Source organism: Salmo trutta, unplaced genomic scaffold, assembly GCF_901001165.1.
Source record: "Salmo trutta unplaced genomic scaffold, fSalTru1.1, whole genome shotgun sequence".
NCBI classification, from domain to species: domain Eukaryota; kingdom Metazoa; phylum Chordata; class Actinopteri; order Salmoniformes; family Salmonidae; genus Salmo; species Salmo trutta.
In genome coordinates this window covers 1,551,229-1,572,131 of record NW_021822962.1, presented here as the reverse complement: position 1 = coordinate 1,572,131, position 20,903 = coordinate 1,551,229, and the positions used below count along the sequence as shown (strand labels likewise).

General features: G+C 45.3%; 2 protein-coding genes across 2 annotated transcripts in view; one reads left to right on the top strand and one right to left on the bottom strand.

Moving 5' to 3' along the window:
• LOC115187607 (centrosomal protein of 72 kDa) overlaps nt 1-19,378 on the top strand; it is a 41,374-nt gene extending 21,996 nt beyond the window's left edge. The window contains exons 3-15 of the mRNA XM_029746574.1: nt 4,472-4,619; nt 4,909-5,036; nt 5,635-5,827; nt 5,950-6,064; nt 7,865-8,052; nt 8,382-8,591; nt 8,704-8,885; nt 9,912-10,005; nt 10,092-10,270; nt 10,423-10,549; nt 15,099-15,210; nt 16,306-16,370; nt 17,873-19,378. Of these exons, the coding sequence (XP_029602434.1) occupies nt 4,547-4,619; nt 4,909-5,036; nt 5,635-5,827; nt 5,950-6,064; nt 7,865-8,052; nt 8,382-8,591; nt 8,704-8,885; nt 9,912-10,005; nt 10,092-10,270; nt 10,423-10,549; nt 15,099-15,210; nt 16,306-16,369 (1,665 nt within the window). The 5' untranslated portion in view covers nt 4,472-4,546 and the 3' untranslated portion in view covers nt 16,370; nt 17,873-19,378. The remainder of the gene's footprint in view (nt 1-4,471; nt 4,620-4,908; nt 5,037-5,634; nt 5,828-5,949; nt 6,065-7,864; nt 8,053-8,381; nt 8,592-8,703; nt 8,886-9,911; nt 10,006-10,091; nt 10,271-10,422; nt 10,550-15,098; nt 15,211-16,305; nt 16,371-17,872) is intronic.
• Nucleotides 2,022-4,506, bottom strand: LOC115187618 (uncharacterized). Its single transcript, XM_029746591.1, has 3 exons — nt 4,432-4,506; nt 4,045-4,185; nt 2,022-3,909 (listed from the first exon to the last, which is right to left on the bottom strand). The coding sequence occupies exons 2-3, from the start codon at nt 4,120-4,122 to the stop codon at nt 3,370-3,372; spliced, it is 618 nt and encodes a 205-aa protein (XP_029602451.1). The 5' UTR covers nt 4,123-4,185; nt 4,432-4,506; the 3' UTR covers nt 2,022-3,369.
• Nucleotides 19,379-20,903: the final 1,525 nt, after the last annotated feature.

The window sequence follows — 20,903 nt, the reverse complement described above, 5'->3', positions numbered from 1 at the left end:
TTGTTGTTGTGGGTTATTGTTTTGCTAGTTGGTTCAGGTGCATCTGGGGTCTGCACCTTTGGTGGGGTACTGTCACGTCCTGACCAGTAAAGGGGTTATTTGTTATTGTAGTTTGGTCAGGACGTTGCAGGGGTGTGTTTCTTTAGAGTGTTTCGGGGTTTGTTGGGCTATGTTATATGTTAGTATATTTCTATGTTTATCTAGTATGTCTAGTTCTATGTTTAGTTAATGGGGTTGACCTTCAATTGGAAGCAGCTGCTCCTAGTTGCTTCTAATTGAAGGTCCTATTTAAGTGGGGTGTTTTTCTGTGGGATTTTGTGGGTAGTTGTTCCTTGTTTAGTGTTGGTTGCACCTGACAGGACTGTTTCGTTTAGTTTTTTTTGTATACATATTTAGTTGTTTCTCCTTCTTCAAAATAAAAAGATGAGTATACATATTCCCTCTGCGTTTTGGTCAAATCCTTACGACGCCCGTTACACACGCTGGTTAAATGTGCCTTGAATTCTAAATAAATCACAGTGATTTCACCAGCAAAGCACCCCCACACCATCACACCTCCTCCTCCATGCTTCATGGTGGGAACCACACATGCGGATATAATTTGTTCACCTACTCTGCATCTCACAAAGACACAACGGTTGGAACCAAAATTCTCAGACCAAAGGACAGATTTCCAGCGGTCTAATGTCCATTGCTTGTGTTTCTTGGCCCAAGCAAGTCTATTTTTCTTACTGGTGTCCTTTAGTAGTGGTTTCTTTGCAGCAATTCAACCATGAAGGCCTGATTCACAGTCTCCTCTGAACAGTTGATGTTGATGTGTCTACTTTGTAAAGCATTTATTTGGGCTGAAATTTGAGGCTGGTAACTCTAATGAACTTATCCTCTGCAGCAGAGGTAACTGGGTCTTCCTTTCCTGTGGCGGTCCTCATGAGAGCCAGTTTCATCATAGTGCTTTATGGTTTTTGCGACTGCACTTGAAGAAACTTTAAAAGTTCTTGAAATGATCCTGATTGACTGACCTTCATGTTTTAAAGTAATGATGGACTGTCATTTCTCTTTACTTATTTGAGGGTTCTTGCCATAATATGGACACACCTGCTAATTGAAATGCATTACAGGTGAGTACCTCATGAAGCTGTTTTAGGGAATGCCAAGAGTGTGCAAAGCTGTCATCAAGGCAAAGGGTGGCTACTTTGAAGAATCTCAAATATAAAATATATTTTGATTTGTTTAACACTTTTTTTTGGTTACTACATGATTCCATGTGTTATTTCATAGTTTTGATGTCTTCACTATTATTCTACAATGTAGAAAATAGTAAAAATAAAGAACCCTTCTTGTATAGACATTATGGACAGTAAGTGGATATAATGTGTTATATCTGAAGAATAAATGAATATAGATACATAGTGTTAGTGGTGTGAACACTGCAGATGTATCTAGTTAAATCTCACTGTACACAGTAGCTATCTGCTGAGGCTGCAGAATGAACAGGATCCTGAATCTGAGGGGACTTAGGCCTGCATCCCAAATGGAACCCTATTCCCTTTATAGTGCACTACTTTTGACCATGACCATATAGAGCTCTGGTCAAAAGAAGTGCACTATATCAGGGATAGGCTGTCATTTGGATCGCAGCCCTGACTATTTTGGTACCCCGGCCATGTTCAGGCACTAAAGCTATCGGCTCTCAAACGTGTCCTGTGTGTCAATGACATTGGCTTCACAGTGAGCATAGTCTAGTACAAGCTGTTTGGTGCTCATCGTAGGACAAGACACTGAAGTCAAGCCTGCCCAGGTTCAACCAGTGTGCCCCAAAATGCCACCCTATTCCCAAAACGGGCTCAAAGTAGTGCACTACACAGGGAATAGGGTGTTATTTGGGAGGCATACTCATAGACAAAGACAGTAATAAATGTCTGGAAGGTACTTCCATCCTCCTTATAGAGCCACTGTTGGGAGGATATTTTCAGAGTAAGCAGATTGGTAATTACACTGTCCTGTAAATCAACCTCCATATATGAATTAGACTTTGTAATATGTGGTGTGAAAGAGGTTGGGAGTATTAGTGACCCATGACAATCACTACATACAAGCGTTAAATCCAAGCGCTACTCCTTTTGTTGATACAACAGCAAATCAATATTTTAGCACATAAAATGTTATTAACCGCTGTTACTAATATCATCAATAATGTTTTAGAATTAAGACACCAGTGCTTCTTCGACTTGCATAGATGAAAGTACTTGGATAACAGAGCAGAGCTCCCTGGCCATGACAATAAGCTGAACAAGTAGAACAACACCCTTGACAGTGCTCATACACTGGCAACAGACACTTGTCTCAATGGTGGATCATGTCACCTCCAAGTTGGCAGACTGGCATCATTATATGGATCATATGGATAATCTCTTGGAAAGGTCATTGGCCAGTAGGAATTGGAAAGGTCATTGGCCAGTAGGAATTGGAAAGTTTATTGGCCAGTAGGAATTGGAAAGGTTATTGGCCAGTAGGAATTGGAAAGGTCATTGGCCAGTAGGAATTGGAAAGGTCATTGGCCAGTAGGAATTGGAAAGGTCATTGGCCAGTAGGAATTGGAAAGGTCATTGGCCAGTAGGAATTGGAAAGGTCATTGGCCAGTAGGAATTGGAAAGGTCATTGGCCAGTAGGAATTGGAAAGGTCATTGGCCAGTAGGAATTGGAAAGGTCATTGGCCAGTAGGAATTGGAAAGGTCATTGGCCAGTAGGAATTGGATAGGTTATTGGCCAGAAAGAATTGGAAAGGTCATTGGCCAGTAGGAATTGGAAAGGTCATTGGCCAGTAGGAATTGGAAAGGTTATTGGTCATTAGGAATTGAAAAGGTTATTGGCTACAGATCAAAGGAAAGCCACAGTACTAGAATAAGTAGAACAAGCTTGCTCATTTAAGTCAATGACGCCATTTTGAGTGCACCCATGACTTTACCAGTCAAAAAGCCATGGTCAGAGGTTCCAAGACCGTTCTATTCATTCTACTTCTATGAGGCAAGGCCCTGCAGGACAAAATAAATAGACCCTCCATCTGGTTCTCTTCTGTCAGCAGCTCTATGTGCACATCATGAGACCACATCAACTTAACAATCAGTCATTATCATGTGTGAGGGACTATTGAACTGTTCAGACAGTGAGTAACTGTTACAGTAGCGTTTCCCAAACTCGATGCTCGGGACTCCACGTTTTGGTTTTTGCCCAAACACTATAAAGCTGATTGAAATTATCAAAGCTTGTAGTTGATTATTTGAATAAGCTGTGTAGTGCTTAGGAAAGACACTAAACCCCGGTGACCCGAGGACTGAGTTTAGGGAAGCCCTGTGTTACAGTGGTAACAAGTTAAAATGGCGTGTCCAATTCCTTCAGTTCCAACAGGTACTTGCTAAGTGCCTTCTCAGAGGCCCAGCACCCTACAGCCATGGAGCCCTTCAGGAGCCACTTAAGCAGTCCCACAGTGGCCCCTGGAGAGACAAGGGGAGCCAGAGTCTTGACCCCCACCCTGGGGGCCACCATTTGGGGCAGGCTGAGGGCCACACTGCCCAGGGCCCCGACAGCGTTTCCCGCAAACAGACACACAGTGAGCGAGCAGGAGATGGCAGACAGCGCCAGACAGCGTGACATCAGCATCAACTCGTCCGCTGACAGCCAATCGCAGAGCACCGGGAGGAGAGCTGAGCCAATAAGGAGGATGTTGGCTGTGATGCGGTCTTCACTGAGCCACAGGAAGCCGAAGGAGACCAGCGGTGGAGCCAGGACCTCGCCGGCCCACTCCAGGTCCCCCTGTACAGAGGTCAGGTATGGGCTGAAGGAGAGAGGCAGGGTGCAGAGGCCTGAGGAGAGACCAAGCAGGAAGAAACCCACCGCTGGTGCTCTGTGGTCCTACAAGAAAAAGAGGGAGATGAGGGAACAGTTAGGGTGAGGAGAAAGAAAATAATCAGTGACAATGGGGTGAAGAATGGTTTAATGGTACACAAGAGTTACACTCAAGTGAACACCAATATATCCCAAAATTACCTTGAAGAGCTGATATGCTGTGCACAGGGCAGAGACTGACAGTGTGACGTTGGAACATGCTGTGATCAACTCTGCCATTGGTCTTGACTCAAATCCAAAGCTACAGTTGGAGGATCACACTGTTCATTTGATATGAAGAGACTGAGTGGGATTTGTGAAAGAGAAGAAGTTTTCACATATCTTCAAGTAAACTGTTGAATACCATATCAAAGTTGAGAAAACACTGTTGAAAGTAAGCTAGTATACTTGTCTTGCACCGTAGCTATGTGTACAGTGTTAACATTCTAAACAGCTATGTTTCAGGTTAGTAGCCACGTTTATACTGATCAAGGTCAAGATTGAAACTAATATGTGAGCTGAAAAATATCGGTTAACGTTCAACCTTACCTGTCTTTGTTCCGCTTGTTTGAACACGTGAGACAAGCAGTACCAGGATGTGGGCGTTCCCAGAGCTTAAACAACTGCGCATGCTCGGCTCGATCTTCCAACAAATTCGAAAAATATGGCGGCGCTGTTGACAACAGTAACAGAGCAGTGGATACGACAGAAGCTACATCTAAATCACCATTGCCTTGGTAATGTATTTGACACTTAACTTATAGCTTGTAAGTTGGTAGCCTAGATGTATGATTAGTTTGATTTAAACCTAGTTTAAACTTCCATTAATAGCTAACTAACGCACAGAGACTATGCTTAATGCTAACGTTAGCTCGCCTGCTAGGCTAGCTGGCCAAACAGTGCTTTGAATTTGTCTGGCCACAGGTAGCTATCTAGCGAAAGATGGCCAGCGTTACCGTGGGTCTACAACTATCCAACTACTCTAACTATGATTGCTGGCTACTAACATTCATGACCACTTTACAGCGGATGTGAGATCACTGAGCCTCCCAGGCTCATACAAGGAGAAAATCAGACATCTGGGAATCTCACTAAAGAACTTTGTCCGTTTGAAAACCCTGAACCTCTCCTGTAATGCACTCATCTCTGTCGAGGTGAGACGTCTCTCAACAGATAAATGTGTATACAGTACATGGTGAAATGGTGACTGAAGTCTGAATGTGTAGATCTGGCTGCGTCCACAATGGTACTCAATTACATATTATTCCCTATATAGTGCACTACTTTTAACCAGTGCTCTGGGCAAAAGTAGTTCACTATGTAGGGAATATGGCACAATTTGGGACATACACTGAATGTGTAAGTCACATTTGTTAGGGTGGGTAAAATTTGTGGAACGTTCCAACAGGAATCTGGTTTCCAACAAACAACTCATACAAAGTAACATGATCAATTCACCTATCTAACTAGCTGCCGAATAGGCATCAACTCACCAGGTAGCTTATTCTTAATGTTTGTCCATAGGCTACCAGAGTGAGGACAGACATTTTTCAGAATAAATGTGGTGAGTGAAAAACTTAATGAAATAGCCCACTCCCTACCAGGTATCTTATTCTGCCTCTATACAACTTTATATGCTTTGTTTGTTGGCAACCTTGTTATTTACAAAGTTTTTGGAACAGATTCCTGTTGGAACGTTCCACAAATTATACCCACCGCTATTTGTTTGTTTCTATGTTTGTTCATCTATAGGGGGTCCAACACTTGAAGAGGCTGGAGAGGCTGAACTTGTACTACAACAGCATTCCCTCCCTTCAGGAGGTCAAAGTGCTCTGCCTGCTGACTGCTCTGAGAGAGCTGGACCTGAGGCTCAACCCTCTGGCTAAAACAGATCCACACTACCGCCTGTACTTGGTGCACGCACTGTCCAACCTTCGCAAGCTTGGTACCTATAGCTACCAGATTTTCATTTTGGGTCCGATTGGCTGTCCAATGACTTTGCTGTTAGATAGTTCTTCTTACCAATCTGACATTTCATGTTTGTTTTATATTGTTTTTTTCCTGCAGATGACTGTCCAGTCAGGGACAGTGAGAGAAAAGCTTCAATCATGCATTTCTCCTCAGACTCTGTGCTCGGACCCCAACACACGAGCTCCTTGGAGACAGACATCACTGACCAGAGGTACTGTACTCTACAGTATTAGACATCACTGACCAGAGGTACTGTACTCTACAGTATTAGACATCACTGACCAGAGGTACTGTACTCTACAGTATTAGACATCACTGACCAGGGGTACTGTACTCTACAGTATTAGACATCACTGACCAGAGGTACTGTACTCTACAGTATTAGACATCACTGACCAGAGGTACTGTACTCTACAGTATTAGACATCACTGACCAGAGGTACTGTACTCTACAGTATTAGACATCACTGACCAGAGGTACTGTACTCTACAGTATTAGACATCACTGACCAGAGGTACTGTACTCTACAGTATTAGACATCACTGACCAGAGGTACTGTACTCTACAGTATTAGACATCACTGACCAGAGGTACTGTACTCTACAGTATTAGACATCACTGACCAGAGGTACTGTACTCTACAGTATTAGACATCACTGACCAGAGGTACTGTACTCTACAGTATTAGACATCACTGACCAGAGGTACTGTACTCTACAGTATTAGACATCACTGACCAGAGGTACTGTACTCTACAGTATTAGACTGACCAGGGGTACTGTACTCTACAGTATTAGACATCACTGACCAGGGGTACTGTACTCTACAGTATTAGACATCACTGACCAGGGGTACTGTACTCTACAGTATTAGACATCACTGACCAGGGGTACTGTACTCTACAGTATTAGACATCACTGACCAGGGGTACTGTACTCTACAGTATTAGACATCACTGACCAGAGGTACTGTACTCTACAGTATTAGACATCACTGACCAGAGGTACTGTACTCTACAGTATTAGACATCACTGACCAGAGGTACTGTACTCTACAGTATTAGACATCACTGACCAGAGGTACTGTACTCTACAGTATTAGACATCACTGACCAGAGGTACTGTACTCTACAGTATTAGACATCACTGACCAGAGGTACTGTACTCTACAGTATTAGACATCACTGACCAGAGGTACTGTACTCTACAGTATTAGACATCACTGACCAGAGGTACTGTACTCTACAGTATTAGACATCACTGACCAGAGGTACTGTACTCTACAGTATTAGACATCACTGACCAGAGGTACTGTACTCTACAGTATTAGACATCACTGACCAGAGGTACTGTACTCTACAGTATTAGACATCACTGACCAGAGGTACTGTACTCTACAGTATTAGACATCACTGACCAGAGGTACTGTACTCTACAGTATTAGACATCACTGACCAGGGGTACTGTACTCTACAGTATTAGACATCACTGACCAGAGGTACTGTACTCTACAGTATTAGACATCACTGACCAGGGGTACTGTACTCTACAGTATTAGACATCACTGACCAGGGGTACTGTACTCTACAGTATTAGACATCACTGACCAGAGGTACTGTACTCTACAGTATTAGACATCACTGACCAGGGGTACTGTACTCTACAGTATTAGACATCACTGACCAGGGGTACTGTACTCTACAGTATTAGACATCACTGACCAGGGGTACTGTACTCTACAGTATTAATACAGCAGATTGCTAATGTCAGGAGGTCTTGTTTGCACACCAAGGTCTCTTGTCTGTATTAGATATTGATTTGTATTATTAGAAAACACCCGGAATGACAAACTTCAGATTTCATTAAGTAAGCTGTTCTTTATGTGGCATTGTTTCCAATAGTGTGTACAGTGTAATAACGGTCACGTTACATTGCTATAGATTGTATTATACTCTATTCTTCTAGTAGTGCTATGTTATGATGTAATGTGTGTTTGATTGGTGTGTTCCAGGAGCAGTAAGCCGAGGATGGCCTCAGTAAATCGCCTGGCCAAGAAGCTCTCTGTCCTGGATGACAACGATGACATAGTGTTGAACCTTGTCGCTAAGAGCAACTGGGACCAAAGTGAACCTCTGTTCCTTACTGGTTCTTTCCACAAGGAGCCAGAGTCCCAGCTCTATCATCAGATCAAAGATGAGTGTGAGTTTATGTTGTTTGATCACAGAATAGTACATCATTTTTTTACATTGACAAATGACAGTATGAAGTGGTATTAGAGCGTGATGTACACCATGACTGTTAATGTAGGGACAGTCCACCAGGGGGAGACAAATGTTCTTAGTTTTCCCTAGGAACATGGGGATTTTGCTCATTTATGGCAAGATTTCAGAGATTTACCCTTAATTGATTTCATTCAGTACTTGATGAATTGTATGTTTAATTAGTTACATTTACTGTCAACCTTTTTTCAAGTGAGCAAACAAGCCTTCAGTTTAAAATGTGGATTATTTTATTTTCATGATGATCAGCTTGTCATTCCCAGTCCAATGGTCTACGTTTAAGAGAAGGATCTCGAAGGAAAGGTTCTTCCTCCTCGTTGAAAACGTCAGAGGGGCCGAGGGTAACCTTTAACCCCCGTGTAGAGAAACGCAGTGGGACTAGCTCTGGACGGGAGGAGCGAGAGAAACTCCCCAAACACCTGAGAGTCACAGCCAAGGGCCACTTCACCCCTCACCCTGGTGAGGTGACACTCTGAATATCCTCTCTGTCACCGCTGTCACACAAATCAGGTGGCATGAATGGCCTAATACAACATTCTGAGTGTTTTGCACTGGCTTCATCCTCCTTTAGATCAAGTTGACCAGCATAAGTCTTCCTTAGTGAAGATCCGCCCCCCCAGTCCAAGAAGTCCCTGTCCCAGTAGGTCTGATGCCACCAACCCCATCCTGCACCCTCCCAGACTGTCCTACCATAACACCCAGCAGACAGCAGGGGGCTCCACCTCACCACAGAAACATGCCAAGCAACAGAAGGTGAGACGTTTCAGAGAGAAAACCCGCTACAGTACCATTCATTCACCCTAGAGAAAACCCACCTATCCCTACCGTACCATTCATCCACCCTAGAGAAAACCCACCAATCCCTACCGTACCATTCATCGTAGAGAAAACCCACCTATCCCTACCGTACCATTCATCCACCCTAGAGAAAACCCACCTATCCCTACCGTACCATTCATTCACCCTAGAGAATACCCACCTATCCCTACCGTACCATTCATCGTAGAGAAAACCCACCTATCCCTACCGTACCATTCATCCACCCTAGAGAAAACCCACCAATCCCTACCGTACCATTCATCGTAGAGAAAACCCACCTATCCCTACCGTACCATTCATCCACCCTAGAGAAAACCCACCTATCCCTACCGTACCATTCATTCACCCTATAGAAAACCCACCTATCCCTACCGTACCATTCATCGTAGAGAAAACCCACCTATCCCTACCGTACCATTCATCCACCCTAGAGAAAACCCACCTATCCCTACCGTACCATTCATTCACCCTATAGAAAACCCACCTATCCCTACCGTACCATTCATCGTAGAGAAAACCCACCTATCCCTACCGTACCATTCATCCACCCTAGACAAAACCCACCAATCCCTACCGTACCATTCATCGTAGAGAATACCCACCTATCCCTACCGTACCATTCATCCACCCTAGAGAAAACCCACCTATCCCTACCATACCATTCATCGTAGAGAAAACCCACCTATCCCTACCGTACCATTCATCGTAGAGAATACCCACCTATCCCTACCGTACCATTCATCCACCCTAGAGAATACCCACCTATCCCTACTGTACCGTTCATCCACCCTATAGAAAACCCACCTATCCCTACTGTACCATTCATCCACCCTAGAGAAAACCCACCTATCCCTACCGTACCATTCATCGTAGAGAAAACCCACCTATCCCTACCGTACCATTCATTCATCATAGATCCTACTGTTCATTATAACCAGTATTTTGTAATCTGTCTCCTAGGGAAGCTATAGGAAACCAATGGAGATGCTGCTGAGCCTAGTGGACAAGCACTGGACAGGGGAGAGGCCACTGCACCATGACAACAACTTCCTCTGTGAGTATGAAACCCCCATGTACTGTGTAGCTTACCTGCTTAATGGAGAATCAAGCCCTAATAGTATTTATCTGGCCTACCTCCAGCTCAGGCAGTCCAGATCCTGTCCATGATGGAACAAGACATCTCCAGTGGAGAAGCCGAGGTCAGGATGTTGAGAGGGAACGTTGAAGAGCTGAAGGAGCAGGCAGAGATACGAGACCAAGACCACAGGACAGAGACCCATAGACTAACTACACAGCTGGAGGAAGCACACATCTCTGTTGTAAGCTTCAGACTGTTCAAAGCAGCATCTTCAATGATATTACCTCATGTTTGAAATGGCATGAGACCCTGACTCCACAAAGAGTTAAGAATAAATGGATGGATGGAATTATCTTCAATGTCTTGATTGATTGATTGATTGATTGATTGCAGGACAGTTTGAATGAGCAGCTGAGGATACTGTTGGAGGATAACGTCTCTCTACAGAAGCAGATGATCAGATTAGAAAAACGATATCTCAACTCTATGATGAAAAGTTCACCAAACACTGAGATATGTGGTGAGTGAAAAAGCAGCAGCTTTTTGATATTCCTGGTCAGTGGTCACTATACTGGGCAGAATCTGACCGCGACGCGGAGCACGTGTAACCGTGACATAGAGCACGTGTAACCGTGACATAGAGCACGTGTAACATAGAGCACGTGTAACTGTGACACAGAGCACGTGTAACATAGAGCACGTGTAACCGTGACATAAAGCACGTGTAACATAGAGCACGTGTAACCGTGACATAAAGCACGTGTAACATAGAGCACGTGTAACCGTGACATAGAGCACGTGGAACCGTGACATAGAGCACGTGGAACCGTGACATAGAGCACGTGTGACATAGAGCACGTGTAACCTTGACATAGGGCACGTGTAACCGTGACATAGAGCACGTGTAACCGTGACATAGAGCACGTGGAACCGTGACATAGAGCACGTGGAACCGTGACATAGAGCACGTGTGACATAGAGCACGTGTGACATAGGGCACGTGTAACCGTGACATAGAGCACGTGGAACCGTGACATAGAGCACGTGGAACCGTGACATAGAGCACGTGGAACCGTGACATAGAGCACGTGGAACCGTGACATAGAGCACGTGTAACATAGAGCACGTGTAACCGTGACATAGAGCACATGTAACATAGAGCACGTGTAACCGTGACATGGAGCACGTGTGACAGAGCACGTGTAACCGTGACATAGAGCACGTGTAACCGTGACATAGAGCACGTGTAACAGAGCACGTGTAACCGTGACATAGAGCACATGTAACCGTGACATAGAGCACGTGTAACATAGAGCACGTGTAACCGTGACAGAGCACGTGGAACCGTGACATAGAGCACGTGGAACCGTGACATAGAGCACGTGTAACATGGAGCACGTGTGACAGAGCACGTGTAACTGTGACATAGAGCACGTGTAACCGTGACATGGAGCACGTGTGACAGAGCACGTGTAACTGTGACATAGAGCACATGTAACTGTGACATAGAGCACGTGTAACCATGACATAGAGCACGTGTAACAGAGCACGTGTAACCGTGACATAGAGCACGTGTAACCGTGACATAGAGCACGTGGAACCGTGACATAGAGCACGTGGAACCGTGACATAGAGCACGTGTAACATAGAGCACGTGTAACCGTGACATAGAGCACGTGTAACCGTGACATAGAGCACGTGTAACATAGAGCACGTGTAACCGTGACATAGAGCACATGTAACAGAGCACGTGTAACCGTGACATAGAGCACATGTAACATAGAGCATGTGTAACCGTGACATGGAGCACGTGTGACAGAGCACGTGTAACTGTGACATAGAGCACGTGTAACCGTGACATAGAGCACGTGTAACCGTGACATAGAGCACGTGTAACAGAGCACGTGTAACCGTGACATAGAGCACATGTAACCGTGACATAGAGCACGTGTAACCGTGACATAGAGCACGTGTAACATAGAGCACGTGGAACCGTGACATAGAGCACGTGGAACCGTGACATAGAGCACATGTAACATAGAGCACGTGTAACCGTGACATAGAGCACATGTAACATAGAGCATGTGTAACCGTGACATGGAGCACGTGTGACAGAGCACGTGTAACTGTGACATAGAGCACATGTAACCGTGACATAGAGCACGTGTAACCGTGACATAGAGCACGTGTAACAGAGCACGTGTAACCGTGACATAGAGCACATGTAACCGTGACGTAGAGCACGTGTAACTGTGACATAGAGCACGTGTAACCGTGACATAGAGCACGTGTAACATAGAGCACGTGTAACCGTGACATAGAGCACGTGTAACATAGAGCACGTGTAACCGTGACATAGAGCACGTGTAACATAGAGCACGTGGAACCGTGACATAGAGCACGTGTAACATAGAGCACGTGGAACCGTGACATAGAGCACATGTAACCGTGACAGAGCACGTGTAACATAGAGCATGTGGAACCGTGACATAGAGCACATGTAACCGTGACAGAGCACGTGTAACATAGAGCACGTGTAACCGTGACATAGAGCACGTGTAACCGTGACATAGAGCACGTGTAACCGTGACATAGAGCACGTGTAACATAGAGCACGTGTAACATAGAGCACGTGTAACTGTGACATAGAGCACGTGTAACCGTGACATAGAGCACGTGTAACCGTGACATAGAGCACGTGTAACCGTGACAGAGCACGTGTACCCGTGACATAGAGCACGTGTAACATAGCGCACGTGTAACCGTGACATAGAGCACATGTAACATAGAGCATGTCTAACCGTGACATGGAGCACGTGTGACAGAGCACCTGTAACTGTGACATAGAGCACATGTAACCGTGACATAGAGCATGTGTAACCGTGACATAGAGCACGTGTAACAGAGAACGTGTAACCGTGACATAGAGCACATGTAACCGTGACGTAGAGCACGTGTAACTGTGACATAGAGCACGTGTAACTGTGACATAGAGCACGTGTAACCGTGACATAGAGCACGTGTAACATAGAGCACGTGTAACCGTGACATAGAGCACGTGTAACCGTGACATAGAGCACGTGTAACCGTGACATAGAGCACGTGTAACCGTGACATAGAGCACGTGTAACCGTGACATAGAGCACGTGTAACATAGAGCACGTGTAACCGTGACATAGAGCACGTGTAACTGTGACATAGAGCACGTGTAACCGTGACATAGAGCACGTGTAACCGTGACATAGAGCACGTGTAACCGTGACATAGAGCACGTGTAACCGTGACACAGAGCACGTGTAACATAGCGCACGTGTAACCGTGAGATAGAGCACATGTAACATAGAGCATGTCTAACCGTGACATGTAGCACGTGTGACAGAGCACCAGTAACTGTGACATAGAGCACATGTAACCCTGACATAGAGCACATGTAATCATGACATAGAGCACGTGTAATAGAGCACGTGTAACCGTGACATAGAGCACATGTAACCGTGACATAGAGCACGTGTAACATAGAGCCTGTGGAACCGTGACATAGAGCCCGTGGTACCGTGACATAGAGCACATGTAACATAGAGCATGTGTAACCGTGACATGGAGCACGTGTGACAGAGCACGTGTAACTGTGACATAGAGCACATGTAACCGTGACATAGAGCACGTGTAACAGAGCACGTGTAACCGTGACATAGAGCACATGTAACCGTGACATAGAGCACGTGTAACTGTGACATAGAGCACGTGTAACCGTGACATAGAGCACGTGTAACATAGAGCACGTGTAACCGTGACATAGAGCACGTGTAACATAGAGCACGTGTAACCGTGACAGAGCACGTGTAACCGTGACATAGAGCACGTGTAACCGTGACAGAGCACGTGTAACATACAGCACGTGTAACCGTGACATAGAGCACATGTAACCGTGACAGAGCACGTGTAACAGAGCACGTGTAACCGTGACATAGAGCACGTGTAACCGTGACATAGAGCACGTGTAACCGTGACATAGAGCACGTGTAACCGTGACATAGAGCACGTGTAACCGTGACATAGAGCACGTGTAACATAGAGCACGTGTAACCGTGACATAGAGCACATGTAACCGTGACATAGAGCACGTGTAACCGTGACAGAGCACGTGTAACATAGAGCATGTGTAACCGTGACATAGAGCACGTGTAACCGTGACAGAGCACGTGTAACATAGAGCATGTGTAACCGTGACATAGAGCATGTGTAACCGTGACAGAGCACGTGTAACATAGAGCATGTGTAACCGTGACATAGAGCACATGTAACCGTAACATAGAGCATGTGTAACCGTGACATAGAGCACATGTAACCGTGACAGAGCACGTGTAACATAGAGCACGTGTAACCGTGACATAGAGCACGTGTAACCGTGACATAGAGCACGTGTAACCGTGACATAGAGCACGTGTAACCGTGACAGAGCACGTGTAACATAGAGCATGTGTAACCGTGACATAGAGCACGTGTAACATAGAGCATGTGTAACCGTGACATAGAGCATGTATAACCGTGACATAGAACACGTGTAATCGTGACATAGAGCACGTGTAACCGTGACAGAGCACGTGTAACATAGAGCACGTGTAACCGTGACATAGAGCACATGTAACTGTGACATAGAGCACGTGTAACCGTGACATAGTGCACGTGTAACATAGAGCACGTGGAACCGTGACATAGAGCACGTGGAACATAGAGCACGTGGAACCGTGGCATAGAGCACGTCTAAGAGTAATGCAAGATGTTCCATAAATCTCTTAAGATTCGTACAAAAGTTAAACGTGCATATCTCAAGGCGGTGTTCACCACTTGACGTATTGGATTTGATTTCAGTCTGTTGTTGTTATATCCGTTGATGTTGCAAGTCAATGTGCATTTGTATTGCTGCAGAGTTAGCATCATATGCTAACCGTGGCCCATGTGGATCTGTATTGCTGCTAGCTTCATGTGCTAACTATGATCCATGTGGATCTGTATTGCTGCTAGCTTCATGTGCTAACTAACTGTGGTCCATGTGTCCTTCTCTCCAGAGAAGCAGGCAGAGGTGGATGAGCTGAGGAAGAAGGTATCAGAGCTGAGGGAGAAGGTCGAGGAGGGGGAGAGAGTCAAGGAGCTGGCAGATATGCTGCAGGAGAACCATAGGTAAGCACTACACTATGTCCAGTACCACCTGGAGCTAAGATACTACACTATGTCCAGTACCACCTGGTGCCAAGACACTACACTATGTCCAGTACCACCTGGTGCCAAGACACTGCACTATGTCCAGTACCACCTGGTGCCAAGACACTGCACTATGTCCAGTACCACCTGGTGCCAAGACACTGCACTATGTCCAGTACCACCTGGTGCCAAGACACTGCACTATGTCCAGTACCACCTGGTGCCAAGACACTGCACTATGTCCAGTACCACCTGGTGCCAAGACACTGCACTATGTCCAGTACCACCTGGTGCCAAGACACTGCACTATGTCCAGTACCACCTGGTGCCAAGACACTGCACTATGTCCAGTACCACCTGGTGCCAAGACACTGCACTATGTCCAGTACCACCTGGTGCCAAGACACTGCACTATGTCCAGTACCACCTGGTGCCAAGACACTGCACTATGTCCAGTACCACCTGGTGCCAAGACACTGCACTATGTCCAGTACCACCTGGTGCCAAGACACTGCACTATGTCCAGCACCACCTGGTGCCAAGACACTGCACTATGTCCAGTACCACCTGGTGCCAAGACACTGCACTATGTCCAGTACCACCTGGTGCCAAGACACTGCACTATGTCCAGTACCACCTGGTGCCAAGACACTATGTCCAGTACCACCTGGTGCCAAGACACTATGTCCAGTACCACCTGGTGCCAAGACACTATGTCCAGTACCACCTGGTGCCAAGACACTATGTCCAGTACCACCTGGTGCCAAGACACTATGTCCAGTACCACCTGGTGCCAAGACACTGCACTATGTCCAGTACCACCTGGTGCCAAGACACTACACTATGTCCAGTACCACCTGGAGCTAAGAAAAGCATTCAACCACTCTAGGGACAATAAAAGTCCTTGACTCTTGGGATAATAGAAATCTTAACACTAAAAGCAACCTAAAGAGATATTCATTATAGGAGATGCCAGATTATATGTTCTAATATAAAGATGAAAGACCATACCCAATGGGTGAAGAAAGTGCTTGTTAGTGTTTGTGATTAAATGGTGTTGTGTTTGTGCTTCAGGTCACTGGTTGCAACTAATGAGCGTTTGCTGAGTGAATTGGAGGGGACTGGGAGACGGCTCTGAGGAGCTACAAGTCACAACTACAACAACTAGAGAGAACTGGAGGAGACTGGGAGACGGCTCTGAGGAGCTACAAGTCACAACTACAACAACTTGAGAGAACTGGAGGAGACTGGGAGACGGCTCTGAGGAGCTACAAGTCACAACTACAACAACTTGAGAGAACTGGAGGAGACTGGGAGACGGCTCTGAGGAGCTACAAGTCCCAATTACAACAACTTGAGAGAACTGGAGGAGACTGGGAGACGGCTCTGAGGAGCTACAAGTCACAACTACAACAACTTGAGAGAACTGGAGGAGACTGGGAGACGGCTCTGAGGAGCTACAAGTCACAACTACAACAACTAGAGAGAACTGGAGGAGACTGGGAGACGGCTCTGAGGAGCTACAAGTCACAACTACAACAACTAGAGAGAACTGGAGGAGACTGGGAGACGGCTCTGAGGAGCTACAAGTCACAACTACAACAACTAGAGAGAACTGGAGGAGACTGGGAGACGGCTCTGAGGAGCTACAAGTCACAACTACAACAACTAGAGAGAACTGGAGGAGACTGGGAGACGGCTCTGAGGAGCTACAAGTCACAACTACAACAACTAGAGAGAACTGGAGGAGACTGGGAGACGGCTCTGAGGAGCTACAAGTCACAACTACAACAACTTGAGAGAACTGGAGGAGACTGGGAGACGGCTCTGAGGAGCTACAAGTCAGAACTACAACAACTAGAGAGAACTGGAGGAGACTGGGAGACGGCTCTGAGGAGCTACAAGTCACAACTACAACAACTAGAGAGAACTGGAGGAGACTGGGAGACGGCTCTGAGGAGCTACAAGTCACAACTACAACAACTAGAGAGAACTGGAGGAGACTGGGAGACGGCTCTGAGGAGCTACAAGTCACAACTACAACAACTAGAGAGAACTGGAGGAGACTGGGAGACGGCTCTGAGGAGCTACAAGTCACAACTACAACAACTAGAGAGAACTGGAGGAGACTGGGAGACGGCTCTGAGGAGCTACAAGTCACAACTACAACAACTAGAGAGAACTGGAGGAGACTGGGAGACGGCTCTGAGGAGCTACAAGTCACAACTACAACAACTAGAGAGAACTGGAGGAGACTGGGAGACGGCTCTGAGGAGCTACAAGTCACAACTACAACAACTAGAGAGAACTGGAGGAGACTGGGAGACGGCTCTGAGGAGCTACAAGTCACAACTACAACAACTTGAGAGAACTGGAGGAGACTGGGAGACGGCTCTGAGGAGCTACAAGTCACAACTACAACAACTAGAGAGAACTGGAGGAGACTGGGAGACGGCTCTGAGGAGCTACAAGTCACAACTACAACAACTAGAGAGAACTGGAGGAGACTGGGAGACGGCTCTGAGGAGCTACAAGTCACAACTACAACAACTAGAGAGAACTGGAGGAGACTGGGAGACGGCTCTGAGGAGCTACAAGTCACAACTACAACAACTAGAGAGGACTGGGAGACGGCTCTAAGGAGCTACAAGTCACAACTACAACAACTAGAGAGAACTGGAGGAGACTGGGAGACGGCTCTGAGGAGCTACAAGTCACAACTACAACAACTAGAGAGAACTGGAGGAGACTGGGAGACGGCTCTGAGCTACAAGTCACAACTACAACAACTTGAGAGAACTGGAGGAGACTGGGAGACGGCTCTGAGGAGCTACAAGTCACAACTACAACAACTAGAGAGAACTGGAGGAGACTGGGAGACGGCTCTGAGGAGCTACAAGTCACAACTACAACAACTAGAGAGAACTGGAGGAGACTGGGAGACGGCTCTGAGGAGCTACAAGTCACAACTGCAACAACTAGAGAGAACTGGAGGAGACTGGGAGACGGCTCTGAGGAGCTACAAGTCACAACTGCAACAACTAGAGAGAACTGGAGGAGACTGGGAGACGGCTCTGAGGAGCTACAAGTCACAACTGCAACAACTAGAGAGAACTGGAGGAGACTGGGAGACGGCTCTGAGGAGCTACAAGTCACAACTACAACAACTAGCAGGCCCACAACTACAATACCAGGGCCACGTTCAGTAGGTAAACGTTATGGAACATTGCAGATAGAAATGTCATGAATAGAGCCAATGTTTGTTCTACATTTCTATCTGAACGTTCCAGAACGTTGTCCTACTGAACGAGCACCAGCACCAGATTCTCTCATCTTAGCTCTATATACACTGCTGCCAGCATTTACACTGTTCTTCTGATGCTCCGGGATTAATGTTGAGCATGTAAACTTGTCTCTAACTCTGATCTCATTTTTTACTTCTGTGTATCGTCATGCTTTTACTGTGTCCACTATCCACACCTTTACAATGTTCCTTACTGACTGTATCCACACCTTTACACTGTTCCTTACTGACTGTATCCACACCTTTACACTGTTCCTTACTGACTGTATCCACACCTTTACAATGTTCCTTACTGACTGTATCCGCACCTTTACACTGTTTCTTACTGACTGTATCCACACCTTTACAATGTTCCTTACTGACTGTATCCACACCTTTACAATGTTCCTTACTGACTGTATCCACACCTTTACAATGTTCCTTACTGACTGTATCCACACCTTTACACTGTTCCTTACTGACTGTATCCACACCTTTACAATGTTCCTTACTGACTGTATCCGCACCTTTACACTGTTTCTTACTGACTGTATCCGCACCTTTACACTGTTTCTTACTGACTGTATCCACACCTTTACAATGTTCCTTACTGACTGTATCCACACCTTTACAATGTTCCTTACTGACTGTATCCACACCTTTACACTGTTCCTTACTGACTGTATCCACACCTTTACAATGTTCCTTACTGACTGTATCCACACCTTTACAATGTTCCTTACTGACTGTATCCACACCTTTACAATGTTCGTTACTGACTGTATCCACACCTTTACACTGCACATTGAATCTCAATATTTATGACTCTAGACATGTTGAAATGATAAAGTATTTATTGTGTTTAAGCTGTTTCTGCCTCTGTGTTTATGGAAACTGAAGTGGGGAAATGGCTTCTTCACTAAACACAATGCTGCTTGAGGTCAGTTCTAGCAAGTAAAGCCTGTCTTGGTAGAACATATTGTGGGGATAATATATTATTTTAACATATTTATGAGGAAAGAACAGGCATGGTGTTCATCACAAATGGCACCCTATTCCCTATGTAGTTGGGATAAAAACATTTCTTTCCAGAATCAGTGGCTAGATGAGGCCACCTCCAGCCAGATCTGTAGCCTGGTTTTGAGGTCAGTTTTCTTCTCTCCATCTGCTTATCACGGCCGTGGTGGAATGGATGTTTCTAGATTACATCTGCACCGTGGCCTTATTTCTGCCTCAGGGTTCAAACACACATACACTTAAACAAGCTCCGTATGAATTTAGCTTGTCAGTCATACTGGCATGGGGATCTTGAATTGTGGTTATTGTGCCCTTTATGGTCCTGAACTTCTGGCAAGGAAAAAACCTAATAATAATATAAAAATGTAAGGAAGGATTCTGTCCAGATGGGATGTAATAACATACAACTGATCCTCTCAATAAGTAATCAGATTAGTAGAGGAGACAACTGATCCTCTCAATAAGTAATCAGATCAGTAGGAGACAACTGATCCTCTCAATAAGTAATCAGATCAGTAGAGGAGACAACTGATCCTCTCAATAAGTAATCAGATCAGTAGAGACAACTGATCCTCTCAATAAGTAATCAGATCAGTAGAGACAACTGATCCTCTCAATAAGTAATCAGATCAGTAGGAGACAACTGATCCTCTCAATAAGTAATCAGATCAGTAGGAGACAACTGATCCTCTCAATAAGTAATCAGATTAGTAGAGGAGACAACTGATCCTCTCAATAAGTAATCAGATCAGTAGAGGAGACAACTGATCCTCTTAATAAGTAATCAGATCAGTAGGAGACAACTGATCCTCTCAATAAGTAATCAGATTAGTAGAGACAACTGATCCTCTCAATAAGTAATCAGATCAGTAGGAGACAACTGATCCTCTCAATAAGTAATCAGATCAGTAGGAGACAACTGATCCTCTCAATAAGTAATCAGATTAGTAGAGGAGACAACTGATCCTCTCAATAAGTAATCAGATTAGTAGAGACAACTGATCCTCTCAATAAGTCATCAGATCAGTAGGAGACAACTGATCCTCTCAATAAGTAATCAGATCAGTAGGAGACAACTGATCCTCTCAATAAGTAATCAGATCAGTAGAGGAGACAACTGATCCTCTCAATAAGTAATCAGATCAGTAGAGGAGACAACTGATCCTCTCAATAAGTCATCAGATCAGTAGAGACAACTGATCCTCTCAATAAGTAATCAGATCAGTAGAGGAGACAACTGATCCTCTCAATAAGTAATCAGATCAGTAGGAGACAACTGATCCTCTCAATAAGTAATCTGATCAGTAGGAGACAACTGATCCTCTCAATAAGTCATCAGATCATTAGACAACTGATCCTCTCAATAAGTAAT

Coding starts and splice junctions, on each gene's coding strand:
- LOC115187618 (XM_029746591.1), bottom strand. CDS start 4,122: ATGGCAGAGTTGATCACAGCATGTTCCAACGTCACACTGTCAGTCTCT. Junction 3,910..4,044: donor CAGCATATCAGCTCTTCAAG/GTAATTTTGGGA, acceptor TTTTTCTTGTAG/GACCACAGAGCACCAGCGGT.